Below are 27,543 nucleotides of genomic sequence, written 5' to 3' on the forward strand. Positions count from 1 at the left end.
GTGGCTACTTTGAAGAATCTAAAATATACAATTAGTTTAACACTTTTTTGGTTACTACATGATTCCATATGTGTTATATCATAGTTTTGATGTCTTCACTATTATTATACAATGTAGAAAATAATCAAAATGAAGAAAAACCCTTGAATGAGTAGGTGTGTCCAAATGTTTGACTGGTACTGTATATATATATTAATCTTCATCAATGAAATACATCACAATATAGGCTACAATATAGGCTACATCACAAGAAACATGCATAGTTAAATAGAATTGTAAAATTAAATACATCTACATTTTTAATCAACATAAAACAATTACTCAGATTACACAACAAAAATACATTATTATTTAACCACATTTATTAGCTGTGCCCCAATTACACACAAGCTTTAATTACATTCTCCCCTTCAATTTCTGTTCTCAGTCACTTAAACAGGTGCAATGGCCAGTGATTTTAAGATTATTTTATTTGTCTTAAGTTAGTTTTACAGAATGTTTTTCAACGTTCACTCAAAATCAAAGTCAATAATCTGGTTCAAAATGAAGGTTCAAATAAATCAATAATTGTTAAAAGTTCAATTAAGTCAAAAAATAAACATGAAATAAAATCAACACATTAACCCACCTTAACAAACCATCAAAACCAAAGAGACTGTAATTAATTAAGCATTAAGGCCCGAGGGGGTTTGGTATACGGCCATTATAGCACGGCTGAGGGCTGTTCTTATGCACGACGCAACAGGGAGTGTCTGGATACAGCCCTTAGCCGTGGAATATTGGCCATGTACCACACACCCTCAAGGTGTGTTATTGCTATTATAAACTGGTTACCAACGTAATTAGAAGAGTTAAAAGTAATATTTTTTCAAACCCATGGTTTATTGTCTGACAGACTACGGCTTTCAGCCAATCAGCATTCAGGGCTTGAATCACCCAGTTTATAATAATCAATATATCACACAAATAATAGAAGGATACACATCTATCAAATCACCATAATTTTTTTTTTTTAAAACAGCTTCAAAGCAATGATCTAAAAAAAAATTAAGGCTGTGGTTTTAAAGTACCAATGCAGCTGTTTTTATATCAATATCAAATCATTTCTAGGTAACAATTAAGCAACTTACTATAATAGTCTTCCATTCATTTCTCAAGCAAGAATTTTGCTAGGACTGTCTGGGAGTGGTCTGAGTGGAGATGGGAAAACTGAAAGCTAACTTATTGACAGAGAGGTTTGGAATTCTCTTTGTTATTGGTCTATTAACCAATTTACCGTATGGTGATGTCACCATGGAAAACCAAAACTCCCACCCATGCAAACCTGCTGATTAGAAGGTCCTGTGTAGATTGTATTTTCAACCACCAACTATCAGGAAATAACAGTGATACAATTTGTTCATACTTTAACAGTGCTGGTTTAATGAGCTGTTGTACAATATGAAACAAAAATTAGGAACAACAGAATTTTGAATGCACTGGGCCTTTAAGGCTGCAGAAAAAGGTAAACACCTCTAAGACAGCTGAATGTCTGGGAATGGATACTTACTGCAACAATTAAACACAAAGACAATATACAGTCAGTCGTGGCCAAAAGTTTTGAGAATGACACAAATATTAATTTTCACAGTCTGCTGCCTCAGTTTGTATGATGGCAATTTGCATATACTCCAGGATGTTATGAAGAGTGATCAGATGAATTGCAATTAATTGCAAAGTCCCTCTTTGCCATGCAAATGAACTGAATCCCCCAAAAACATTTCCACTGCATTTCAGCCCTGCCACAAAAGGACCAGCTCACATCATGTCAGCGATTCTCTCGTTAACACAGGTGTGAGTGTTGACGAGGACAAGGCTGGAGATCACTCTGTCATGCTGATTGAGTTCGAATAACAGACTGGAAGCTTCAAAAGGAGGGTGGTGCTTGGAATCACTGTTCTTCCTCTGTCACCCATGGTTACCTGCAAGGAAACACGTGCCGTCATCATTGCTTTGCACAAAAAGGGCTTCACAGGCAAGGATATTGTGGCCAGTAAGATTGCACCTAAATCAACCATTCATCAGATCATCAAGAACTTCAAGGAGAGCAGTTCAATTGTTGTGAAGAAGTCTTCAGGGCGCCCAAGAAAGTCCAGCAAGCGCCAGGACAGTCTCCTAAAGTTGATTCAGCTGCGGGATCGGGGCACCACCAGTACAGAGCTTGCTCAGGAATGGCAGCAGGCAGGTGAGAGTGCATCTGCACGCACAGTGAGGCAAAGACTTTTGGAGGATGGCCTGGTGTCAAGAAGGGCAGCAAAGAAGCCACTTCTCTCCAGGAAAAACATCAGGGACAGACTGATATTCTGCAAAAGGTACAGGGATTGGACTGCTGAGGACTGGGGTAAAGTCATTTTCTCTGATGAATCCCCTTTCCGATTGTCTGGGGCATCCGGAAAAAAGCTTGTCCGGAGAAGACAATTTGAGCGCTACCATCAACATTTTACATTTACATTTTAGTCATTTAGCAGACGCTCTTATCCAGAGCGACTTACAGTAGTGAATGCATACATTTCTTTATTTTATTTTTTTTCTGTACTGGCCCCCCGTGGGAATCGAACCCACAACCCTGGTGTTGCAAACACCATGCTCTACCATCTGCTCTACCAACTGAGCTACAGGGACACATGACACATCAAGACTGTGTCATGCCAACAGTAAAGCATCCTGAGACCATTCATGTGTGGGTTTGCTTCTCAGCCAAGGGAGTGGGCTCACTCACAATTTTGCCTAAGAACACAGCCATGAATAAAGAATGGTACCAACACATCCTCCGAGAGCAACTTGTCCCAACCATCCAGGAACAGTTTGGTGACGAACAATGCCTTTTCCAGCATGATGGAGCACCTTGCCATAAGGGAAAAGTGATAATTAAGTGGCTCGGGGAACAAAGCATCGATATTTTGGGTCCATGGCCAGGAAACTCCCCAGACCTTAATCCCATTGAGAACTTGTGGTCAATCCTCAAGAGGTGGGTGGACAAACAAAAACCCACAAATTATGACAAACTCCAAGCATTGATTATGCAAGAATGGGTTGCCATCAGTCAGGATGTGGCCCAGAAGTTAATTGACAGCATGCCAGGGCGGATTGCAGAGGTCTTGAAAAAGAAGGGTCAACACTGCAAATATTGACTCTTTGCATCAACTTCATGTAACTGTCAATAAAAGCCTTTGACACTTATGAAATGCTTGTAACTATACTTCAGTATTCCATAGTAACATCTGACAAAAATATCTAAAGACACTGACTGAGGCAGCAGACTTTGTGAAAATTAATATTTGTGTCATTCTCAAAACTTTTGGCCATGACTGTACAATAGTCACAAAACACAACCAGAGAGATATGTGAAAAAGTACATTAAAAAGTATAAGGACAATGAATCAGATACGGCTCACTGCAGTACCTCCCAAAGCTCAGTCCAGACTCCAAGTCCCTGGAAGTCAAACAGAGAGAAACTGTTACCTTTATGTGTGTGTGTGTGTGTGTGTGTGTGTGTGTGTGTGTGTGTGTGTGTGTGTGTGTGTGTGTGTGTGTGTGTGTGTGCGTGCGTGCGTGCGTGCGTGCGTGCGCGCGCGTGCGTGCGTGTGCGCGCGTGTGTGTGTGTGTGTGTTTCCTATAGCATCATCAACACTGTCCACATGATTGGCAGCCATGTTGTTGTTGGTAGAGGCATAATACTCACAGCTGATTGGACCAATGGTGACGGGATTAAGGGGGACGGAACTGGAGCTGGATCTCCTTCGTCTGGAACACAACTGTGGAATGAAACTAAATTGTTTTAGAAGGGTAAGAAAGTACTGTACCAGAGAGAGAAAGAGAGAGAGAGAGGGAGAAAGAGAGAGAGAGAGAGAGAAAGTGGAAGACAGACAAAGTCCATGGCCAGTATTCACAAAGGATCTGAGAAGTGCTGATCAAGGATCAGGTTACACCTCTAATTCACCACAATAAAAAAAAGGCCAAACTGATCCGAAATCAGCGCTCCTACTCTGAGACGCTTTGTGAATGTGGGCCCAGGACTCACTGGAGTGCAGGAGGAGCTCCTTTGGTCACACAGGCTGAGGCTGCAGTGCAGGAAGACGTCCTGGTAGTCCCCCTGGAACAGAAACAGCAGCACAGAGAAGCGAGCCTCGAGTGATGAGCCACTCTCCTCCACCCTCACCTGGGTACGATCACTAGGACATCTGGGGAACAGAGAGGGAGTGGCCAGGGTTAATTTGTACACCGCTACAAAAATACAGAAACAAAGAAATGGGACCTGATGCCTCTCTGCTTTGCATTCATATCAGCATAATTTTTTTTATTGGATGAAAGGCCCATGGGGTGTACTTGTACATTAAGTTGCCTCATGCTACAGAAACGGGAAGTAGGCTCCTGTCCTATGGGCTGTTCTGGCTCGGACAAGTCCACTTACAAAAATACACAGACATATAGCCAAAAACAAACACACACACTTACAGGCCGCCATTGTAAATCATTATTTATTCTTAACTGACTTTCTGAATTGACTTGCCTTGTTTAGTCTATAAACTATAAAGAAGCATAAATACTTGTTCTGAATGATGAAATATCTCATAGGGTCATCAGGGTTGGAGGAGTGAGTGGTGTAGCAGTTGTCCAGGACAACCACAAATCGCTCCGTCTCCGTCTCGTTGACGGATACGCCCACATGCAGAGCAGAGCCCAGTGGCAGAGTGACTCTCTGACCCGCTGGGTAAGGCTCTGTGTAGTTGGAGTTGTGGTACAGAGACATGGAGGCTGACGCCTTGGAGCCAATACCTGAAACTCCACCCTCCACCCTGGTGCAAAGAGAACAAGCCAAGACAAATGTATTTTATTTATGACAAAGTTACAAAGCTGTAGCTTGTTATGTGCATATTTGTCTGCATTTAATAACAACAACTGTCAAGACTGAATGTATAAAATGCCATGAAAAAAACATGACACCATAAATATTTCCAGTTATCTGACTGACTATTATTAGAATCCTGGACTAATCAGGGTGTAACACAGATGGGGCGGGACTACAATGTTGTGTTGTGGTGTGTTGTGGTGTGTTGTGGCGTTTGTATTGTTTTCTGTAATGTGACGTCTCCACTCACGGTAGGTAGGGTACGACGGCCACATCTAGGCTGCTCTCGGTGTCTAGCGGATAGGCACAGGAGAAAGGTATGCTCACGGGTCGGGTGAAGGAGACATTGTGCACCTGGTAGATGAATAAACTGTTGGAGTAGATGGCATGGCTGCTGTTGGTCTGGAAAACAGATGAAGAGAGGATGACAGTTGGGATGACATGAACAAAATGACCTCTTGACATAATATAATATAGTAAAGACCGCTGTCATGTCTCCCTGAAGTGTGGAAGTTACGATTCACATGACACATTATTAATGTGTAGAAGTTACGATTCACATGACACATTATTCATGTGTAGAAGTTATTATTCACATGACACATTATTAATGTGTAGAAGTTATTATTCACATGACACATTATTAATGTGTAGACGTTATTATTCACATGACACATTATTAATATGTAGAAGTTATTATTCACATGACACATTATTAATGTGTAGAAGTTATTATTCACATGATACATTATTCATGTCCAGAGCCAGAAGTTTGTCCAGACCACATGGCCAGTTTCAGAGAGGCAGGCAGCAAGGTTTAGACAAACTCCCACAGTTGGAAACAAAATGCTAGGCTAGAAGCATGGGGAAATCATGTCTAGATGCTTTTTTTCCAGTGGAGATTAAGTTTACTGTCCCACAGCCAGTGGATGTGCATTGATAATTCAAATGGAACTGTTAACAGGATTTCACCTCAGGATTATCAGGAATAACTAACAGCTATCAACCATTCAGCATCCCGGGTCTGAATTTACCGTTTTCTAAATATTAATGAACAACTGACAGATACAGTATGAGCTGCCCTTCAGTTGAAGTGAATTGACTGTAAGAAGAGAGAATATTGAAAGGAGCCAGAAGTCAGTGTTCTCACTCCTCACCGTCAGTGTGTTTCCACAGCTGCCCTCCCTGCGCTCCACCTGGAACCACACTGTGCCGTTAGCTTCCTGGTGGGAGGAGCAGCGGAGGTCGGCCAGGTGAGCAGAAAACGCGTTCAGACCTGCAGTCTCCAGACCAGCCCGGCTGAGACCCACCTCTAGGAGGCGCCGACCACACACCAGCTCTGGGCATGAGTTGGAAGGACGCTCTGAGTCTGAGAAAAATTGGGAGGGTAAGAAAGTGGGGATGAGAGAGAGGAGAAAAAAGGTATACATACAGGGCCCAGATTCTAAAAATAAGACACCAGAATGGGGATCTAAATATATCCATAAAGCCTTCACTGAAGATGTTGATTGAATTATAAAAAATTATGAATAAGGATCATTAAAGAATGATACTCCTACCCGAACAGACGACACCAGCGTCTTCACCATGATTACAGTTGTGTCTCCCAAACCCTTTGTGACTGCACCTTGTGAGATTAGACTCGCTGCCTGTACATCCAACATCATCCATCCATATTGTCCCGTTCCCCTGTCCGAAGTGGGCTTGGTGTGGTGCAGACAGAGCTCTTCCACAGCCCAGCTGTCTACAAACCACCTGGGTGTCACTCAAGTCCCACGAATCATCACACACCGTCCCCCAGTGACCACTGTGGTAGACCTCCACTCTCCCTGAGCAGGAGTTAGGACCGTTGATCAATCTGATCGGGGCATCTGACAAAGAAATCAAAATCAAAACAAATGACTTATTGTAAGAGCTAGACGTCACAGCTAGCACAGGCCTGCAGTGTTCAATTCATTACCAAGTGCAGCTCGCAATCTGTTGCTGTGGCCACTATTTTATCCATCACTATGCGTGAATACCAAACTGTGAGTGCAGTACTTGTTTCTCAATGTTTTACTGACAAAGTTGTCAATAGTGTTAGGGTTGAACTGGCTATTTGTATGCATAGCCTTTATAATATACTGGGGAAGCTATGCTACAATATTAAGTATATGAACTGCGAGTAAATCAACTGAAGACAAGAAGAACTACAACCGGAAAAAGGAAGTGCGTCACGACGCTGGGATCAGCCTACACGCCGACGACAGGAGGAGCAAGTTTAAACCACACTCCTCCTCCCTCGGACAGGCCAGCATTGAGCAGGAACTATCTCTGTTAGAGTATAAAAGAGAGAACAATAGGATGTGTCGCTCTCTTCTTTGTTTTGCCCTGCGAGGTAAAACAGCGAGACCGTATATATACGAACCACACATATACCACGCACCTGTTTGCATTAATTAAAGTACAGCTAAATCAGAAGTTACTATGTGCTGACTATTTTGTTCTGTTACCAGAAACGAACTGTCGCAACATTAACAATAGTTAAATCATATTTTCGTAGTTATTACAGCAGTTATTACAGTTATTACAGTTATTACATATATCTCGTTTTCATGCTAGCTCTGTAACAATGTTAGCTACATTTTGCCTATCATTGTTCGGTGGGTAGTCTTGTAGCTAGCTAGCTGTATTTTCCTTTCAGTCATCGTATTATTGTCACAGATGAGAGCAGTATCTTGTTTTGTTATTGCTAAATGAATATGTGCCTTATCCTAGTATTGATGCCATTGTATTCATGTTTATTATTTCCAGACCACATGCTGTATGGATAAAATGATAGTTCATTGGATAATCATAGCTGGGTGATAATGGCATAGAAGTGTGAACCTGTGTTGATCTAAAATCAACATTAAAGAACCCTAAACTGAGGAACAGTGTCTCTAATAGGAAGGAATACAATCACCATATCTCTGCCTACTCAAACCAGTGTAATAGTCTCAGAGACTTCAGCCCCTTTCAACACTTTTCCAAGTTACAATTGAATTCTAAGTGCATTTTACACAACAATGAGACAGCACACTTTCTTAACACTCACCTTGCCACGCTGTCACTGGTGTAATTATTGTGGTGTTACCAGCCAATGTGGTTGATTGGTTGGTTGGTCCTGCTGTTTCTGTTGTGGTGTTCCAGTAGAAAGGTGGTGATGTTGACAGAGCTAAAGACAGGAGTTCAGTACAAATGTACTTTATATGGTTGTGAAATGTTCAGTTTAACCCGGTCATGTCATTTGATCAGTAAAACCTCTGTGCCCTAATCTATGGTTGCAATGCATTAACAAGAACACCATTGATCTGACAATACCACTTATAATACCAATTAAGCTTCATCAGACAAGGTTTTAACCTTCAGAGGCAGTGGGATACGGGAAGGTGAGACACGGGGGCACTTACACACAGTGAAAGAGAGATTTAGAGCAGAACACAAAAGCACACAACAGAACAAAAGAGCACACACGTCCTAAACGTACACAAGATACCTACACATCCCAGGGAAACCCCTACTACATAATTGGACAGAAAACAAACACACACACCGACAGACTAAACACTAGACAGATTGTTTTGATTTGATTTAATAGACGCACACACCCTAAAGAAACAGGGATACACACACACACCGTACCTAGTATAACGAGGGAGGTGATGCCCTGTTCATTGCCGCTGGGGTAGGTGGCGTATTCACAGATGTATCTCCCTTCATCAGTCATCCTGATGTCAGAGATCTGGATTGAAGGGTTGTTGAGGGAGGGCGTGGGGAAGCTAACTCGTCCCTTCAGGGGTGACATGGGGTAAATTACCCCAAATATGGGGTGGTACACAGCTATGTTGAGCCTCTCGCCCTCAAAAGTTTGGACACACCTACTCATTCAATGGTTTTTCTTTATTTTTACTAATTTATACATTGTAGAGTAATAGTGAAGACATCAAAACTATGAAATAACGCACATGGAATCATCATGTGTTATTGTTTTTACCATCGAGGACCACTTTGGAAATGCGTTTTAATTAATAATTTCAAGTGATATCCTCTGGCTCCACATTGTACATTTTGTTGTATATGTCTGTTACCCCAAATAAATTCAATTCAATGTAGTAACCAAAAAAGTGTTCAACAAATCAAAATATATTTTATATTTGAGATTCTTCAAAGTAGCCACTCTTGATGACAGCCTTGCACACTCTTGGCAGTCTCTCAACCAGCTTCATGAGGTCGTCACTTGGAATGCATTTCAATTAACAGGTGTGCCTTGTTAAAAGCTAATTTGTGGAATTTCTTTCCTTGTGTTGTGACAAGGTAGGGTTGGTATACAGAAGATAGCCCTATTTGGTAAAAGACCAAGTCCATATTATGGCAAGAACAGTTCAAAGCAAAGAGAAACGACAGTCCATCATTACGATGTTGGGCATTGTCCATATCACGGCCGGATGTGATACAGCCTGGAATTGAACCAGGGACTGTAGTGATGCCTCTTGCACTGAGATGCAGTGCCTTAGAACGCTGTGCCACTCGGTGAGCCCAATAGAGTTACCAGCCTCAGAAAATGCAGCCCAAATAAATGCTTCACAGAGTTGAAGTAACAAACACATCTCAACATCAACTGTTCAGAGGAGACTGCGTGAATCAGGCCTTCATGGTCAAATTGCTGCAAAGAAACCACTACTAAAGGACAAGAAGAAGAGATGTGCGTGGGCCAAGAAACACGAGCAATAGACATTAGACCGGTGGAAATCTGCCCTTTGGTCTGATGAGTCTAAATGTAAGATTTTTGGTTCCAACCGCTGTGTCTTTGTGAGACACAGAGTAGGTGACCGGATAGTCTTCACATGTGTGGTTCCCACCGTGAAGCATGGAGGCGGTGGTGTGATGGTGTGGGGAAGCTTTGCTAGTGACAGTGTCTGTGATTTATTTAGAATTCAAGGCAAACTTAACCAGTATGGCTACCACAGCATTCTGCAGTGATACGCCATCTCATCTGGTTTGCACTTAGTGGGACTATCATTTGTTTTTCAGCAGGACAATGACCCAAACACACCTCCAGGCTGTGTAAGGGCTATTTGACCAAGAAGGAGAGTGATGGAGTGCTGCATCAGATGACCTGGCCTCATCCGACCTCAACCCAATTGAGATGGTTTGGGATGAGTTGGACCACAGAGTGAAGAAAAAGGAGTTCCTATATATGCTTGAAAGAGTTCCCATATATGCTGGGAACTCCTTCAAGACTGTTGGAAAAGCATTCTAGGTAAAGCTGGTTGAGAGAATGCCAAGAGTGTGCAAAGCTGTCATCAAGGCAAAGGATGGCTACTTTGAAGAATCTAAAACCTAAAATATATTTTGGTTTGTTTGACACTTTTTTGGTTACTACATGATTCTAAGTGTACTATTTCATAGTTTTGAGGTCTTCACTATTATTCTACAATGTAGAAAATAGTAAAAATAAAGAAAAACCCTGGAATGAGTAGGTGTGTCCAAACTTTTGACTGGAACTCTATGTATGACTACTCTTACTTTCTGTATTTTCTTGTACATGTACTGCTACCTGAACTATTAAAGGTAAAACATTTACTACTACCTGAACTATTAAAGGTAAAACATTTACTACTACCTGAACTATTATAGGTAAAACATTTACTACTACCTGAACTATTAAAGGTAAAACATTTACTACTACCTGAACAATTAAAGGTAAAACATTTACTACTACCTGTCACGTTCTGACCAGTATGAGGGTTATTTTGTTAGTGTAGGCTGGTCAGGACGTGGCAGAGGGTATTTGGTTTATGTGGTTGGGGGTGTGTGTATTATGTAGAGGGTAGTTGATTTATGTATTCCGGGGTTTTTTGGTCACTGCTCTGTTACTCTATGTTCTTTCTAGTTAGTCTGTTTCTATGTTTAGTTAATTGGGGTGTGGACTCTCAATTGAAGGCAGGTGTTGTCTAGTTGCCTTTGATTGAGAGTCCTATATATTAGGGTGTGTTTGTGTTTGTAATTTGTGGGAGGTTGTCTCCTGAATTGCTGTCTTTTGCCGTCAAGTCTGTATTCGTCGGCCCTCGGTTTGTTTTGTTTGTGTAAGTGTGTTCATTAAAGTTAATTATGAGCACTCAACCCGCTGCGCCTTGGTCCATTCCTGACGACCGTCGTTACACTACCTGAACTACTGTAGGTAAAACATTTTTTAATCAAATACTATCTGACTTCATCCATGTTGGAATTTGGATGATCAAGGACAAAGTATATTTTTCTCAGCATATTGTAACAATATATATATTAGTCCACACAACTTCCTGTGTGACTGACCTGTGTGAGCTGTATGACCTGCGTTCCTATGAAGGCACACCGCAGGTTAACCGTCTGGCCAGGATATGATATCACTTCTGGTTCCACCTCCACCCACTGTGACCAAGCCCCTGGTAGGAAGACGAAAAGAAGAGGAAATTCTCACCTTTCACCGCAGCTTCTTGTTGTTTCCCAGACAATGGGGAACCATAACGTTAAGGAGACGAGGAGAGAAAGCTTCTTGAGACTTTTGGGGCTAAGCCTCAGCTCCTAATGACAAATGACAGTACTCCCTGTTGTTTTGCTTAACTAGCTAACATTGTGTCTATTTTCTGAACTGCAGAAACAGAATAATAGATGATCTATGTAAGGGGTTTTCTGGCCCAGGGACACCTGCCCAGGCAAACCGACGACCCAGGGACACCTGCCCAGGCAAACCGGCGCCCCAGGGACACCTGCCCAGGCAAACCGGCGCCCCAGGGACACCTGCCCAGGCAAACCGGCGCCCCAGGGACACCTGCCCAGGCAAACCGGCGCCCCAGGGACACCTGCCCAGGCAAACCGGCGACCCAGGGACACCTGCCCAGGCAAACCGGCGACCCAGGGACACCTGCCCAGGCAAACCGGCGTCCCAAGGACCCCCATCATTTGTTAGAAGAATAAACTGGCCCGTGAGGCACAACGACCCAAATTGCAATACTACTGGCACATGTTTTGCTTTACACTCAGATTGCAATTCTATAAAAAACATTTATCAAAACACAACACACACTTCTCTACCTTAGGAACAACCTTCACAACTAAAATCTCTTGTGTGCAAATGGAAAGCAACACTCTTCAACAAGATAAGCTCAATTACCAATTGATCACTTTCCCTTTTCACATTAATTGCGTAAATGTTCACTTTGCAATCAGACTTTTGGTATGGATAAAAAGGCTACAGGTGAGTACTCAGTATTTTTTACTAATTATCCCACCTTTCACCGCAGCTTCCTGTTGTTTCCCAGACAACAGGAACCATAACGTTAAGGAGACGAGGAGAGAAAGCTTCTTGAGACTTTTGGGACCAGGCCTCAGCTCCTTATGGAGCTACACTATTTTGCAACATGTTTATCTTGCATACTGTATTAATGTAGTGTTTACTGTACTGGATGCTATTTTGTTTGTAGAACTGAAAGACGACCACCACGTGGTGGTAGAACGTGTCTATCTACAGAAGAACAGCAGGCTGCCATTGTGCAAATGGTGGTTGAAAATAATGCCAAAAGACTGCGGGAAATCCAACAACAGATTATTGAAAACCCTGCCATCTTCCATAACATCATAGTAAGCTTATCAATCATAGCCCGCATACTTAAGAAACACCATTTCCGGATTACGCAAATCTACAGTCTCATTTGAAGGAATTCCCAGAGTGAAGGTTAAACAATACAAATATATGCAAGTAAGTAATGTTCTAGTATTACACTCTTAAAACATTAGACTCATTGATGTTGCCAGTGAACTTGACTATACAGCAATTACAGTATTTGCCATTTCAGAGAATCCTGGAATTGAATGCAAGTCCCATCCCCCCAGGAACTCATAGTCATAGATGAGGCTGGATTCAATTTTGCGAAGACGAGGAGAGGAAGGAACATCATTTGTCAATGCGCCATCATTGAGGTACCTGGCCACATTGGGGTAAATGTCACCATATGCGCAGCTATGAGCCACAATGGGGTCCTCCACCGCCATGCCACCCTTGGACCATACAACACTGCCCATCTCCTTAATTTCCTGAACACCTTACATTTCAATCTTTTTCAGCCAGATCAGAGAGGGCCAGGTGATCCTGAGCAGGAAATGTATGTTCTAATTTGGAACAACGTGAGTTTCCATCGGGCTGCTCAGGTCCGCAACTGGTTCCATGACCATCCCAGCTTTATAATTCTCTATCTCCCACCGTATTCCCCATTTCTCAACCCCATTGATGAGTTTTCAGCATGGCGGTGGAAGGTGTATAATCGCAAACCCCATGAACGTATGGCCCTTCTCCAGGCAATGGAGGCTTGTGTTGACATTCCAGCAGAGTCCTGTCAGGGGTGAATGTGTCATGCCAGAAGATATTTTCCTGCTGTCTGGCCACGGAGAATACCGCATGTGATGTTGATGAAAATCTCTAGCCGGACCAAAACACAAGACAGAACTGATTTTGTTTTCGCAATGGAGTATTTGTTTCTTCACTTATGATTTGACTGTATTTTGACAGTTTCTTTATCTCTTCCATACAATTGATCTAACATACAGTACAGTAGTACAAATTGGCCTATTTTTCTTCCTTTGCATATGCATGTGTGTGCTTACAGTATGCTGTTTGACATGTATTGAGTCATGTTGAAATATACAACAGACATTTTTACATTTGTGTTCCTTTCCTGTTTGAGTACACACAAACAATATACAGTATAACAAGTCTTTACACTGAAATAGGTTCTGAGAGAGGTGTTTTGAATATGTCACAGAAGTGTGATCTCGGTTGTCACTAAGTTAGATTCATTTGATGTGTGTCTCATTTGTAGGCAGAGTTTCATTTTCAGTAGGGAGTACATGATTTTGATTGCTGTGTTTCATTTTGCAAGATGTCTGTGGGGTTTGGGGAAATTGGCTAACAGTTTTGAGTACCTGAGATGCAGTTTAAGCAAACGTGTGTTAACAATTGGGAAAAACTGTAAAATGAATTGTCGTGTCTTTGGGGCACCATTAAACTGAAGACATGTTTATCAATTAACTCCCTGTAATTATTATCACGCGATTAAACTGATTAATCGTTTAATTGTAATTAACTAGGAGATCGGGGCACCAAGGAAAATATTCAGATTACAAAGTTATAATTTTCCTAATATAACTTTCCTATATTATAACATTACATATTATAGTATAGGCCGATTATCTTCTGGTTTAAATGGTGTATTTTACCTCGCGTCCAGTCTCGTTCCAAACGTCGTAAATTGTTGTATCTGCACGAATCCAGCCTTTACTAAAATCATCCATACATCAATTGTCTTAAAATCATTTATTTACTAAACTAAGTAATTCACAGAAAGCATACAAACAGTAATTATCGTCACAAAGAATTGGTAGAGTAATGTGCCCTAGTGGCTAAACAGGCATGGCTGGTGTCTTGTTAAACAAAGGGTCATAAAGGGGCAGCTGAGAAGGCACACCAGAGTTGATAAATATTAACAATTGATATGCTAATCCTTTGCACATGAATGCTCACTCATTCGGGAACGAATTGCAATCAATATATATTTACTGTGTTGTGTGTTGTCGGGATCCTTGTTGGAGAGTCTTCTCTCTTTCTCTCTCGGTTAGAATGGATCTTTCAAAGCGACATTCATTAATGTCGTTAAAGAATGGAAGGTTTCGTCGGTCTTCACGTTCAATGATATAAGTTACTTAGCTGCAGACTAATAATTAATATCAAAGACTTGTTCTTATTCTGTCGGTATCGATAGTCTAAAAGTTAACCACGTGGTATAGTTCATTTTCAGTAGAGGAATTGGATGGTCAAACCTATTGGCCAACTCGCAATGGAGTGGAGGCCTGGTCTGAAGAAAGTAAATCAGGGTGGGGTTTTATAGTGAACATAGAACAGGCTTGTCACATGACGCCTGGTCCTGTCTGTGTCCCTGGGGGCGTGCCGATGACTGATTTAATCTTTGAACATAAATACATTCTATCACATTAACATCAGTACACAGCATCTCAATGTATTACAAAATAGCTTTATCCTTATTAATACATTCTATACAACCATTTGGATGCAAGTCCCATAGCTGAGGCTATTATATAAACAGTTTTATGGTAATATGGCTATATTGTCTCTTCTGAGTATCACAGAATTGTACCAAGCGGACCAGTTCGTAGCTGGATTCTTCACCAATCTTTTATACCTTCTCCAGAACATATCGTTCGGTTCCCCAATTCTGTGAGTTGGAAGAATTTCCTGTGTCTCTCTATGAAACCCCTCTGTGTCTCAACTGGGCCATGTGGCAAGAGATTCTCCTCTAGAATTTTACAACCCCTTCACACAGGGCCTGGGTAGACAATTTGGTAGACAATTCCATTATTTTGACCTCTCCACAGTTCATTGGAAGAGGAAGTGTAGACTCTAACATAGCCTATTAGCTAGAAATAAAAAGTGCTTTCAGAAAGTATTCAGACCCCTTGACTTTTTCCACATTTTGTTACGTTATAGCCTTATTCTGAAATGCATTAAATACAATGTTTTCCTCATCTATCGACACACAACAACAAAAAAATATGTAAAAAAACAATACCCCATAATGACAAAGCAAAAACAGGTTTTTAGTCATTTTTGCACATTAATTACAAATACAAAACAGAAATACCTTATTTACATACTATAAATATTCAGACCCTTAGCGATGAGACTCGAAATTGACCTCAGGTGCATCCTGTTTCCATTGATCATCATTGAGAAGTTTCTACAACTTGTTTGGAGTCCACCAGTGGTAAATTCAATTGATTGGACATGACTTGGAAAGGCACACACCTGTCTACAGTGAGGGAAAAAAGTATTTGATCCCCTGCTGATTTTGTACATTTGCACACTGACAAAGAAATTATCGGTCTATAATTTTAATGGTAGGCTTATTTGAACAGTGAGAGACAGAATAACAACAAAAGAATCCAGAAAAAAACACATGTCAAAAATGTTATAAATTTATTTGCATTTTAATGAGGGAAATAAGAATTTGACCCCCTCTCAATCAGAAAGATTTCTGGCTCCCAGGTGTCTTTTATACAGGTAATGAGCTGAGATTAGGAGCACACTCTTAAAGGGAGTGCTCCTAATCTCAGCTTGTTACCTGTATAAAAGACACCTGTCCACAGAAGCAATCAATCAATCAGATTCCAAACTCTCCACCATGGCCAAGACCAAAGATATCTCCAAGGATGTCAGGGACAAGATTGTAGACCTACACAAGGCTGGAATGGGCTACAAGACCATCGCCAAGCAGCTTGGTGAGAAGGTGACAACAGTTGGTGCGATTATTCGCAAATGGAAGAAACACAAAAGAACTGTCAATCTCCCTCGGCCTGGGGCTCCATGCAAGATCTCACCTCGTGGAGTTGCAATGATCATGAGAACTGTGAGGAATCAGCCCAGAACTACACGGGAGGATCTTGTCAATGATCTCAAGGCAGCTGGGACCATAGTCGCCAAGAAAACAAATGGTAACACACTACGCCGCGAAGGACTGAAATCCTGCAGCGCCCACAAGGTCCCCCTGCTCAAGAAAGCACATATACATGCCTGTCTGAAATTTGCCAATGAACATCTGAATGATTCAGAGGACAACTGGGTGAAAGTGTTGTGGTCAGATGAGACCAAAATGGAGCTCTTTGGCATCCACTCAACTCGCCGTGTTTGGAGGAGGAGGAATGTTGCCTATGACCCCAAGAACACCATCCCCACCATCAAACATGGAGGTGGAAACATTATACTTTAGGGGTGTTTTTCTGCAAAGGGGACAGGACAACTTCACTGCATCAAAGGGACGATGGACGGGGCCATGTACCGTCAAATCTTGGGTGAGAACCTCCTTCCCTCAGCCAGGGCATTGAAAATGGGTCGTGGATGGGTATTCCAGCATGACAATGACTCAAAACACACGGCCAAGGCAACAAAGGAGTGGCTCAAGAAGAAGCACATTAAGGTCCTGGAGTGCCCTAGCCAGTCTCCAGACCTTAATCCCATAGAAAATCTGTGGAGGGAGCTGAAGGTTCGAGTTGCCAAACGTCAGCCTCGAAACCTTAATGACTTGGAGAAGATCTGCAAAGAGGAGTGGGACAAAATCCCTCCTGAGATGTGTGCAAACCTGGTGGCCAACTACAAGAAACGTCTGACCTCTGTGATTGCCAACAAGGGTTTTGCCACCAAGTACTAAGTCATGTTTTGCAGAGGGGTCAAATACTTATTTCCCTCATTAAAATGCAAATAACTTTATAACATTTTTGACATGCGTTTCCCAAAGATAAACATCCACCACACAGCATAACGTGGAAAGAACAATTAAGCCCGCACACAGAACAGGCGGGCATATGGGCTTAAATAGCCCAGCTAACAAGCCTAATAAAACACAGGTGTAACTAATTAGGCATAACCAATCGTAAAGGAAAAAGGGATCGGTAGCAGCTAGTAGGCCGGTGACGACGACCGCCGAGCTCCACCCGAACAGGGAGAGGAGCCACCCTCAGTAGGAGTCGTAACAATACTACCTTTCAAAAGTTTGGGGTCACTTAGAAATGTAATTGTTTTTGAAAGATAAGCAAATTTTTGGTCCATTTAAAATAACATCAAATTGATCAGAAATACAGTGTAGACATTGTTAATGTTGTAAATTACTATTGTAGCTGGAAACGGCAGATTTTTTATGGAATATCTACATAGGCATGCAGAGGCCCATTATCAACAACCATCACTCCTGTGTTCCAATGGCACGTTGTGTTAGCTAATCCAAGTTTATCATTTTTAAAAGGCTAATTGATCATTAGAAAAACCTTTTGCAATTATGTTAGCACAGCTGAAAACTGTTGTCCTGATTAAAGAAGCAATAAACCTGGCCTTCTTTAGACTAGTTGAGTATCTGGAGCATCAGCATTTGTGAGTTTGATTACAGGCTCAAAATGGCCAGAAACAAAGAACTTTCTTCTGAAACTCGTCAGTCTATTCTTGTTCTGAGAAATGAAGGCTATTACATGCAAGAAATTGCCAAGAAACTGAAGATCTTGTACAACGCTGTGTACTACACCCTTCACAGAACAGCGCAAACTGTCTCTAACCATAATAGAAAGAGGAGTGGGAGGCCCCGGTGCACAACTGAGCAAGTGGACAAGTACATTAGTGTCTAGCTTGAGAAACAGATGCCTCACAAGTCCTCAACTGGTAGCTTCATTAAATAATACCCGCAAAACACCAGTCTCAACGTCAACAGTGAAGAGGTGACTCCGGATGTGACTCCACGATGCTGCCCTTCTAGGCAGAGTTGCAAAGAAAAAGCCATATCTCAGACTGGCCAATAAAAATAAAAGATTAAGATGAGCAAAAGAACACAGACACTGGACAGAGGAACTCTGCCTAGAAGGCCAGCATCCCGGAGTCGCCTCTTCACTTTTGACATTGAGACTGGTGTTTTGCGGGTACTGTTTAATGAAGCTGCCAGTTGAGGACTTGTGAGGCGTCTGTTTCTCAAACTAGAAACTCTAATGTACTTGTCCTCTTGCTCAGTTGTGCACCGGGGCCTCCCACTCCTCTTTAGTGCGGTAGCAAAGAAAACAGTCTATGACTTGGGTGACTGGAGTCTCTGAAAAAATGTTGGGCTTTCCTCTGACACCACCTAGTATATAGGTCCTGGATGAAAGGAAGCTTGGACCCAGTGATGTATTGGGCCGTACGCACTACCCTCTGTAGTGCGGTCAGACGGCGAGCAGTTGCCATACCAGGCGGTGATGCAACCACTCAGGATGCTCTCGATGGTGCAGCTGTATAACTTTTTGAGGATCTGGGGACCCATGCCAAATCTTTTCAGGCTCCTGAGGGGTAAAAGGTGTTGTCGTGCCCTCTTATCGACTGTCTTGGCGTGTTTGGACCAGGGACGACCCAGGGACACCTGCCCAGGCAAACCGGCGACCCAGGGACACCTGCCCAGGCAAACCGATGACTCGGGGACACCTGCCCAGGCAAACCGATGACTCGGGGGCACCTGATAGTTTGTTGGTGATGTGGACACCAAGGATCTTGAAACTCTCGATCCGCTCCACTGTAGCCCCATTGATGTTAATGAAACATAAGATATTACAGTTTTTAATGTCCTGTTGGTAGGATAATCTTAATCGTAGGTAATACATGTTATTTTCCAATGATTGCACGTTGACCAATAGAATGGATGGCAGTGGGGGTTTACTCGATCGCCTACGAATTCTCAGAAGGCAGCCCAAACTCCGCCCCTTTTTTCTCCGTATTTCTTCACACAAATGACGGGGATTTGGGCCTGTTCCCGAGAAAGCAGTATATCCTTCGCGACGCGCTATGTACAAAATAAGTTTCAAAATAAGTTATAAACAATGCAAAAATACTAACAAAATAGCACAGTTGGTCAGCCATCCCACATCTACACAGTGCATTCGGATTGTATTCAGACCCCTTGACTTTTTCCACATTTTGTTACGTTACAGCCTTATTCTAAAATTGATTAAATAGTTTTTTCCCCCCTTATCAATCTACACACAATACTCCATAATGACAAAGCGAAAACAGGTTTTTAGAAATGTTTGCAAATGTACCTAATTTTTTATTTTTATTTGTTATTTACAAAGATGTTTCTATAACTTAATTGGAGTCCACCAGTGGTAAATTTAATTGATTAGACATGATTTGGAAAGGCACACACCTGTCTATATAAGGTCCCACAGTTGACAGTGCATGTCAGAGCAAAGACCAAGCCATGAGGTCGAAGGAATTGTCTGTAGAGCTCCAAAACAGGATTGTGTCGAGGCACAGATCTAGGAAGGGTACCAAAACATATCTGCAGCATTGAAGGTCCAGAAGAACACAGTGGGCTTCAACATTCTTAAATGGAAGAAGTTTGGAACCACCAAGACTCTTCCTAGAGCTGGCAGCCTGGCCAAACTGAGCAATCGGGGGAGAAGGGCCTTGGTCGGGGAGGTGACCAAGAACCCACTGGTCACTCTGACAGAGCTCCAGAGTTCCTCTGTGGAGATAAGAGATCCTTCCAGAAGGATAACCATCTCTGCAGCACTCCACCAATCAGACCTTGATGGTAGAATGGCCAGAAAGAAGCCACTCCTCAGTAAAAGACACATGAAGGACTCTCAGACCATGAGTAACAAGATTATCTGGTCTAATGAAACCAAGATTGAACACTTTGGGCAGAATGCCAAGCGTCACCTCTGGAGGAAACCTGGCACCATCCCTACGGTGAAGCATGGTGGTGGCAGCATCTTGCTTTGAAGATGTTTTTCAGCGGCAGTCACTGGGAGACTAGTCAGGATCGAGGGAAAGATGAACGGAGCAATGTACAGAGAGATCCTTGATGAAACCTGCTCCAGAGCACTCAGGACCTCAGACTGGGGCAAAGGTTCACCTTCCAACAGGACAACAACCCTATGCACACAGCCAAGACAACGCAGGAGTGGCTTCGGGACAAGTCCAAGAACGTCCTTGAGTGGCCCAACCAGAGCTTGAATCCGATCTAACATCTCTGGAGCTGCAGAGAGGAATGGGAGAAACTCCCCAAATACAGTTGTGCCAAGCTTGTAGCGTCATACCCAAGAAGACTTGAGGCTGTAATCACTGCCAAAGGTGCCTTTACTTATGTAAATGTGATATTTCAGATTTTTCTTTGTAATTCTTTTTCTATATTTTCTAAAAAAAAAAAGTTTTTTTAATGCTTTGTCATTATGGGGTATTGTGTGTAGATTGATGAAGAAAAAAAACTATTTAATACATTTTAGAATAAGGCTGTAATGTAACAAAATGTGGAAAAAGTCAAGGGATCTGAATACTTTCCCAATGCACTGTATTTAACCCATTTGGAATTCAGGCAGTAATGCAGCAACATGTGGGATAAGCAAGGGGTATGAATACTTTCTGAAGGCACTGTAATTATTTAATTTGTGGATCAACCCTTAGCAGTCATTCTGATCTCGTTCCCAATGATGAGTGCTTTAGTTTATTATGTTGCTGTCCAGCAGTTCTGAAATTGCGATGCACCCAACTATCCACGTTTTTCTGTGTAATAATAGCCTTTTGATTTGAACATTTGAAAAGTTTTGGTGTGTGTACTATCACTAGCGGTGCCTGGGTAAAATCACCGGGGAAGCCAATCCAAAAATAAAAGCCTTATTACAACCTATGTGTTGTGATAATTGTGTTGTTTGCTCTATAACCTGTTAGTTCATATGCCTTGACACTAATATATAGGCCTAAGGCCAAGAAAAATAGAAGACACTGTGGCAGAATAAATTCAACCACACATTTGTTTCATTACAAAACCGGAGCGCAACATCTGTCCGGTGAAGTCCACAAAATATATTGCATGTAACAAACAGTTCATGATCTACAGCATTGTCAACCAAGGTGATGTTATTGACATTTTCGTTACCGCAAGTCACAAAGAAAACAGGAGTTGCCTCCATTATTCCAGCAGCATTTCAACATCATCTAATCACCTCTGCTTAGTCTAATACAGTGACAACTAAAAGATACCAAAAACGATTTAGTCCAATCAACGTAAGCTAAATATGATGTGGCTGTCCATGTATACTGATTTATATATGTGGGTGTGTGTACATGCGTGCAAGTAGAAAAAACATGTTGACTCACCCTACTTGTAAAACAACGGCAATGCCATCCTCCTCTTTCATGTTGCCGAAATGGTCTATGACTCTGGTAAACGTTACGCCATTTCAGTTAGTTAACATTAGCATACTACATCTAGCTACATGTAGAACTTCCATACTCTCAGGCCAGGGGCACAATGTATGAATTTATGGTTGGATCAGAATCGCCGTTATAATCATTGGCCCGTACGGAGAATTAAGTAAAACCACATTCAAATCCCTATTTCCATCCATGGCTAATTTAGGAAAGGGACAATTTTAGCTAGCTACCTAGCCACCGGAGGACAACAACACAACGAGATGCAACAATAACATTTTTTCTGTCAATAATGACATTTGACTTGTGATGTGATTGGTCTGAAGCCAAATCCAAACTGGGACCATTCACAGCTGAGTTCACTCAGTTTAGCGCAGCGCTGATTGGCTATTATTTGTATTTATTTTTATCAAGGGAGGCCAAATGCTCGCTGGCTTCCCTTGCATTCAATGCTACGGGTGCCAACATTGTCATACTCTTTCTGATCAGACAGCACCAGATAGATACGCTACGCATATTGAGACAGAGGGGCGCTGTTTTGTTCGCTCGGATGCTTTAACCGGTGAGATACATACAGCCTCTTGCGAACTGAATGAAATTTAGGAAACAAAGAGATGTACATGGTCATTTTTTTATTTGGTCATTTTTCGGGGAAGCCTGGCTTCCCTTGGCATCCATGAATTCACGCCACTGTGTACTACAGTACGCGATTTAATTGTATTTATTTATGTTACAGCACTTTGGTTTCACTAATAAATATGTTGAAATGGAACCAAATTATATTTTTCTGTCTTCAGTCCTTTTTAAATAGTCCATCTATCCTATGTGGGCTATGGTATTGGTCGAATGTGATAGTCTGCCTATAACCAGCCTGAGTAGGCCTATAACTCCATTCCTATTCTATTCAGAGTTTAGAGAAATTAATCAAATTGGAAATGAGGTATTATCATGCTGGTTAATGCGATGCATGTCTGTTGAATTTGGAAAAATTCACCTGCACTCAGCCTTGCCCCATCTACGCAGCAAATCAGTAGCCTCTACTTCATTGCGGCCGTAGCATACTGCATACTTCTCACTAAACGGTACGTTCTAAATAGTATGCAACGATGAGTTCATAGTATGCAGTTTAAGTATGTAGTACGCTATAATAGGTATTCGGACAGGGCAAGAGTCTGGGTGTACTTTACAATGATCTTGCCACCTTGTTATTGGTTCTGTGGAGTTACCTGCCAATGTGGTTCTTTGGTTGGTTGGTCGGGCTGTTCCTGTTGCGGTGTTCCAGGAGATAGGTGGTGCTGCTGTGGTGTTGCTGCCACCTGACAAAGATAAAGACAGGATTTCAGTACAAACTTACTTTACGCTCTTTTTAAATCCTAAAGTCCCTAGTGAAGGTTGGGTTATAAATGGATGGGAGAATTGGAGGTTGGGTTATAAAGGGATGGGAGAAGTGGATGTTGGGTTATAAAGGCATGGGAGAAGTGGAGGTTGGGTTGTAAAGGGATGGGAGAAGTGGAGGTTGGGTTATAAAGGCATGGGGAGAAGTGGAGGTTGGGTTATAAAGGGATGGGAGAAGTGGAGGTTGGATTCAAATAAAACAGACATAACAAAATTAGGAAAATGAATACATTAACGAGAAAAATGTGTGCTTGCTCTTCTTGAAGTATTTATGGCTGTGAAATAAGTTGTTGTGGGGGTTTAAACCATAAGACACCAGGATGGTGATCTAACTGTATCCAATAAGCCTTTACTAAGGTTGTTGACAGGAAAAAAAGAGTAAAGTTGATAAAGAAGCTTAAAAAACGATACTCCTACCTGAGCAGATGACACCAGCGTCTTCGTGATGTCCACAGTTGTGTCTCCCAAACCCTTTGTGACTGCACCTTGTGAGATTAGACTCGCTGCCTGTACATCCAACATCATCCATCCATATTGTCCCGTTCCTCTGTCCGAAGCGGGCTTCGTGTGGTGCAGACAGAGCTCTTCCACAGCCCAGCTGTCTACAAACCACCTGGGCGTCACTCACGTCCCACGAATCATCACACACCGTCCCCCAGTGACCACTGTGGTAGACCTCCACTCTCCCTGAGCAGGAGTTAGGACCGTTGACCAATCTGATTTGACTATTGGCTATTGCTGATGTTGTTGTATCGGATGTCATTGTTGAAAACATAGTGTCTGCGACACTGGGTGGGGTGGTGAGCGGTGGTGTCGACATCTGTGTTGGAGAGGTGGCATTGACATCTGACTGATCTGAAAAAATTGAGTTTCTGATGAAGCATAGGCTACTAGCCACAGTATCATGTACAATAATTATGTATGACTAACAAGACCTTCAGGAAAAATGTCAACTGCTATGATGAAAATGTAACTCTGCCCAGATCTTAAACACAAGGACCTGAAACGCATAATAACAAATGACCAAGACCATCAACCCTGTTACCTGAGCTATGACCAGTGGTGGCCTGTATGAACAGGAGCAGCAGCTGTTACCTGAGCTATGACCAGTGGTGACCTGTATGAACAGGAACAGCAGCTGTTACCTGAGCTATGACCAGTGGTGACCTGTATGAACAGGAGCAGCAGCTGTTACCTGAGCTATGACCAGTGGTGACCTGTATGAACAGGAGCAGCAGCTGTTACCTGAGCTATGACCAGTGGTGACCTGTATGAACAGGAACAGCAGCCGTTACCTGAGCTATGACCAGTGGTGACCTGTATGAACAGGAACAGCAGCTGTTACCTGAGCTATGACCAGTGGTGACCTGTATGAACAGGAGCAGCAGCTGTTACCTGAGCTATGACCAGTGGTGACCTGTATGAACAGGAGCAGCAGCTGTTACCTGAGCTATGACCAGTGGTGGCCTGTATGAACAGGAGCAGCAGCTGTTACCTGAGCTACAGTGGGGGAAAAAAGTATTTGATCCCCTGCTGATTTTGTATGTTTGCCCACTGATAAAGAAAGGATCAGTCTATCATTTTAATGGTAGGTTTATTTGAACAGTGAGAGACAGAATAACAACAAAAATATCCATAAAAACACATGTCGAAAATGTTATAAATTGAGTTGCATTTTAATGAGGGAAATAAGTATTTGACCCCCTCTCAATCAAAAAGATTTCTGGATCCCAGGTGTCTTTTATACAGGTAACGAGCTGAGATTAGGAGCACACTCTTAAATGGAGTGCTCCTAACCGCAGCTTGTTCCCTGTAAAAAAGACACCTGTCCACAGAAGCAATCAATCAATCAGATTCCAAACTCTCCACCATGGCCAAGACCAAAGAGCTCTCCAAGGATGTCAGGGACAAGATTGTAGACCTACACAAGGCTGGAATGGGCTACAAGACCATCGCCAAGCAGCTTGGTGAGAAGGTGACAACATTTGGTGCGATTATTTGCAAATGGAAGAAACACAAAAGAACTGTCAATATCCCTCGGCCTGGGGCTCCATGCAAGATCTCACCTCGTGGGGTTGCAATGATCATGAGAACAGTGAGGAATCAGCCCAGAACTACACGGGAGGATCTTGTCAATGATCTCAAGGCAGCTGGGACCATAGTCGCCAAGAAAACAATTGGTAACACACTACGCCGTGAAGGACTGAAATCCTGCAGCGCCCGCAAGGTCCCACTGCTCAAGAATACATATACATGCCCGTATGAAGTTTGCCAATGAAAATCTGAATGATTCAGAGGACAACCGGTGAAAGTGTTGTGGTCAGATGAGACCAAAATGGAGCTCTTTGGCATCAACTAAACTCGCCGTGTTTGGAGGAGGAGGAATGCTGCCTATGACCCCAAGAACACCATCTCCACCGTCAAACATGGAGGTGGAAACATTATGCTTTGGGGGTGTTTTTCTGCTAAGGGGACAGGACAACTTCACCGCATCAAAGGGATGATGGACGGGGCCATGTACCGTCAAATCTTGGGTGAGAACCTACTTCCCTCAGCCAGGGCATTGAAAATGGGTCGTGGATGGGTATTCCAGCATGACAATGACCCAAAACACACGGCCAAGGCAACAAAGGAGTGGCTCAAGAAGAAGCACATTAAGGTCCTGGAGTGCCCTAGCCAGTCTCCAGACCTTAATCCCATAGAAAATCTGTGGAGGGAGCTGAAGGTTCGAGTTGCCAAACGTCAGCCTCGAAACCTTAATGACTTGGAGAAGATCTGCAAAGAGGAGTGGGACAAAATCCCTCCTGAGATGTGTGCAAACCTGGTGGCCAACTACAAGAAACGTCTGACCTCTGTGATTGCCAACAAGGGTTTTGCCATCAAGTACTAAGTCATGTTTTGCAGAGGGGTCAAATACTTATTTCCCTCATTAAAATGCAAATAATTTTATAACATTTTTGACATGCGTTTTTCTGGATATTTTTGTTGTTATTCTGTCTCTCACTGTTCAAATAAACCTACCATTAAAATCATAGACTGATCATTTATTTTTAAGTGGGCAAACATACAAAATCAACAGGGGATCAAATACATTTCCCCCCACTGTTTGACCAGTGGTGGCCTGTATGAACAGGTATTTTCTTGTAGCTAGCGATATTCATAAAATAAATATTTTTACCCCACAAAAATAACCTCCTCAAAATTGTTTTACAAAAAGATACCCCCCAAAATTACCGGACCCCCTGCAGTACCCTGGGCCACGGACCCCAGCTTGAAAACCACAAATCAATGTTATTTTTAAGAATAGTAAAATTCATGACATCTAGATCAGGTAGGAGTCAGCAAAAAAAGCTGATGTTCTCGTCTGTCATCTATGCTAGGTTTGAAATCCAGCCGAGGCTGTTATTAGTCATTTGGCTAATAAAATAGAAGGCTGTGATACACTGGAGATGGTCAGGTATGTACGCAGAGATTTTATTTGAAATAATGTGTAGATCGTCAAAGACAAAGGTGGTTGTAAAATGCAGTTATTCTACTGGGGTAGTGGTGGAATGAATGGGATTGAATAGGAGGCTTTAGACTCCTTAAATTCTCCCTTTGATTCATTCTTGGGCTCTGCATTGTCCGAGGTGAAGGTACACATTTGTTAAATTAACAAACCATAAAAGTGAGGTGATACTTTGCATTGAGATGTTTATGAGCATGTCACACATACTGTCTGTGTGCCAAAGCACAACCTGTTCGCGCAACCCTGTCTTTAAGTGGGGCAGCAGGTAGCCTAATGGTTAGAGCGTTGGACCAGTAACCGAAAGGTTGCTAGATTGAATCCCCGAGCTGACAAGGTAAAAATCTGTCGTTCTGCCCCTGAACAAGGCAGTTAGCCCACTGTTCCTAGGCTGTCATTGTAAATAATAATTTGTTCTTAACTGACTTGCCTAGTTAAATAAAGGTCAAATAAATAAAAGTGCAATGTTAAGTGTAATTTGTCTGGAAACAAGATAGCACTTTCTAAAAGAAGAATGAAAGAATGAATGAAATGCAGTAAAGCATGTTTTTTCCCTCTCACCTTTTCACCCTGGCGTGGCGTTAACTACCGATGGGGTTGTTGGGTAGATTGGTCCTCGTGTCTCTGTTGTAGCGTTCCAGTAGATTGGTGGTGCTGCTGTGGTGTTGCTGCCACCTGCTGAAGCTAAAGACCGAAGTTCAGAACAAGCTTACTTCAAACTACAGGCTCTAGTGGAGGTTGGGCCAAAACAACAACTATGGCCCATGGTTATAGCCAAGGCCCAGAGTTATACAGATAGCTCGGTTAGCCAATGTGCGGGAGTGCTGGTTGGTCGGGCCAATTGAGGTAGTATTTACATGAATGTATACAGGGGCGAAAATCTGATATCAACTTCGGAGGGGACAATTACATGAAATTTTCTCAAGAGCAATTCCTGAGGGGGACACCAAAAGTAGTGCTGTAACACAC

At 42.4% G+C, this 27,543-nt stretch overlaps 1 protein-coding gene across 2 annotated transcripts; it reads right to left on the reverse strand.

Annotated features, from left to right (window-relative positions):
- Positions 1-1,887: 1,887 nt before the first annotated feature.
- Positions 1,888-27,503, reverse strand: LOC106606352 (deleted in malignant brain tumors 1 protein). 2 transcript variants are annotated; one of them, XM_045719806.1, is made up of 14 exons: positions 27,136-27,503; positions 23,487-23,924; positions 22,901-22,990; positions 11,225-11,334; positions 8,552-8,699; positions 7,965-8,084; positions 6,448-6,759; positions 6,046-6,257; positions 5,139-5,290; positions 4,587-4,835; positions 4,061-4,220; positions 3,722-3,794; positions 3,443-3,472; positions 1,888-1,961 (listed from the first exon to the last, which is right to left on the reverse strand). In XM_045719806.1, the coding sequence occupies exons 2-13, from the start codon at positions 23,887-23,889 to the stop codon at positions 3,453-3,455; spliced, it is 2,049 nt and encodes a 682-aa protein (XP_045575762.1). In that variant the 5' UTR covers positions 23,890-23,924; positions 27,136-27,503; the 3' UTR covers positions 1,888-1,961; positions 3,443-3,452. The 2 variants fall into 2 exon arrangements, with proteins under 2 accessions (XP_045575762.1, XP_045575761.1); XM_045719805.1 differs by lacking the exon at positions 1,888-1,961 and having other exon boundaries at positions 3,184-3,472.
- Between the last annotated feature and the right edge of the window lie 40 nt (positions 27,504-27,543).

This window comes from Salmo salar, chromosome ssa06 (genome assembly GCF_905237065.1).
Source record: "Salmo salar chromosome ssa06, Ssal_v3.1, whole genome shotgun sequence".
NCBI lineage: Eukaryota > Metazoa > Chordata > Actinopteri > Salmoniformes > Salmonidae > Salmo > Salmo salar.

What these genes read in the sequence shown, in the direction of transcription:
- LOC106606352 (XM_045719806.1), bottom strand. Translation starts at nt 23,889, where the DNA reads ATGTCGACACCACCGCTCACCACCCCACCCAGTGTCGCAGACACTATG. An exon ending in GCTGTGGAAACACACTGACG is followed by an intron (nt 5,291 to 6,045) that starts GTGAGGAGTGAG and finishes TCTGTTTTCCAG; the next exon opens with ACCAACAGCAGCCATGCCAT. An exon ending in GGAGCTCCTCCTGCACTCCA is followed by an intron (nt 3,795 to 4,060) that starts GTGAGTCCTGGG and finishes TTCATTCCACAG; the next exon opens with TTGTGTTCCAGACGAAGGAG.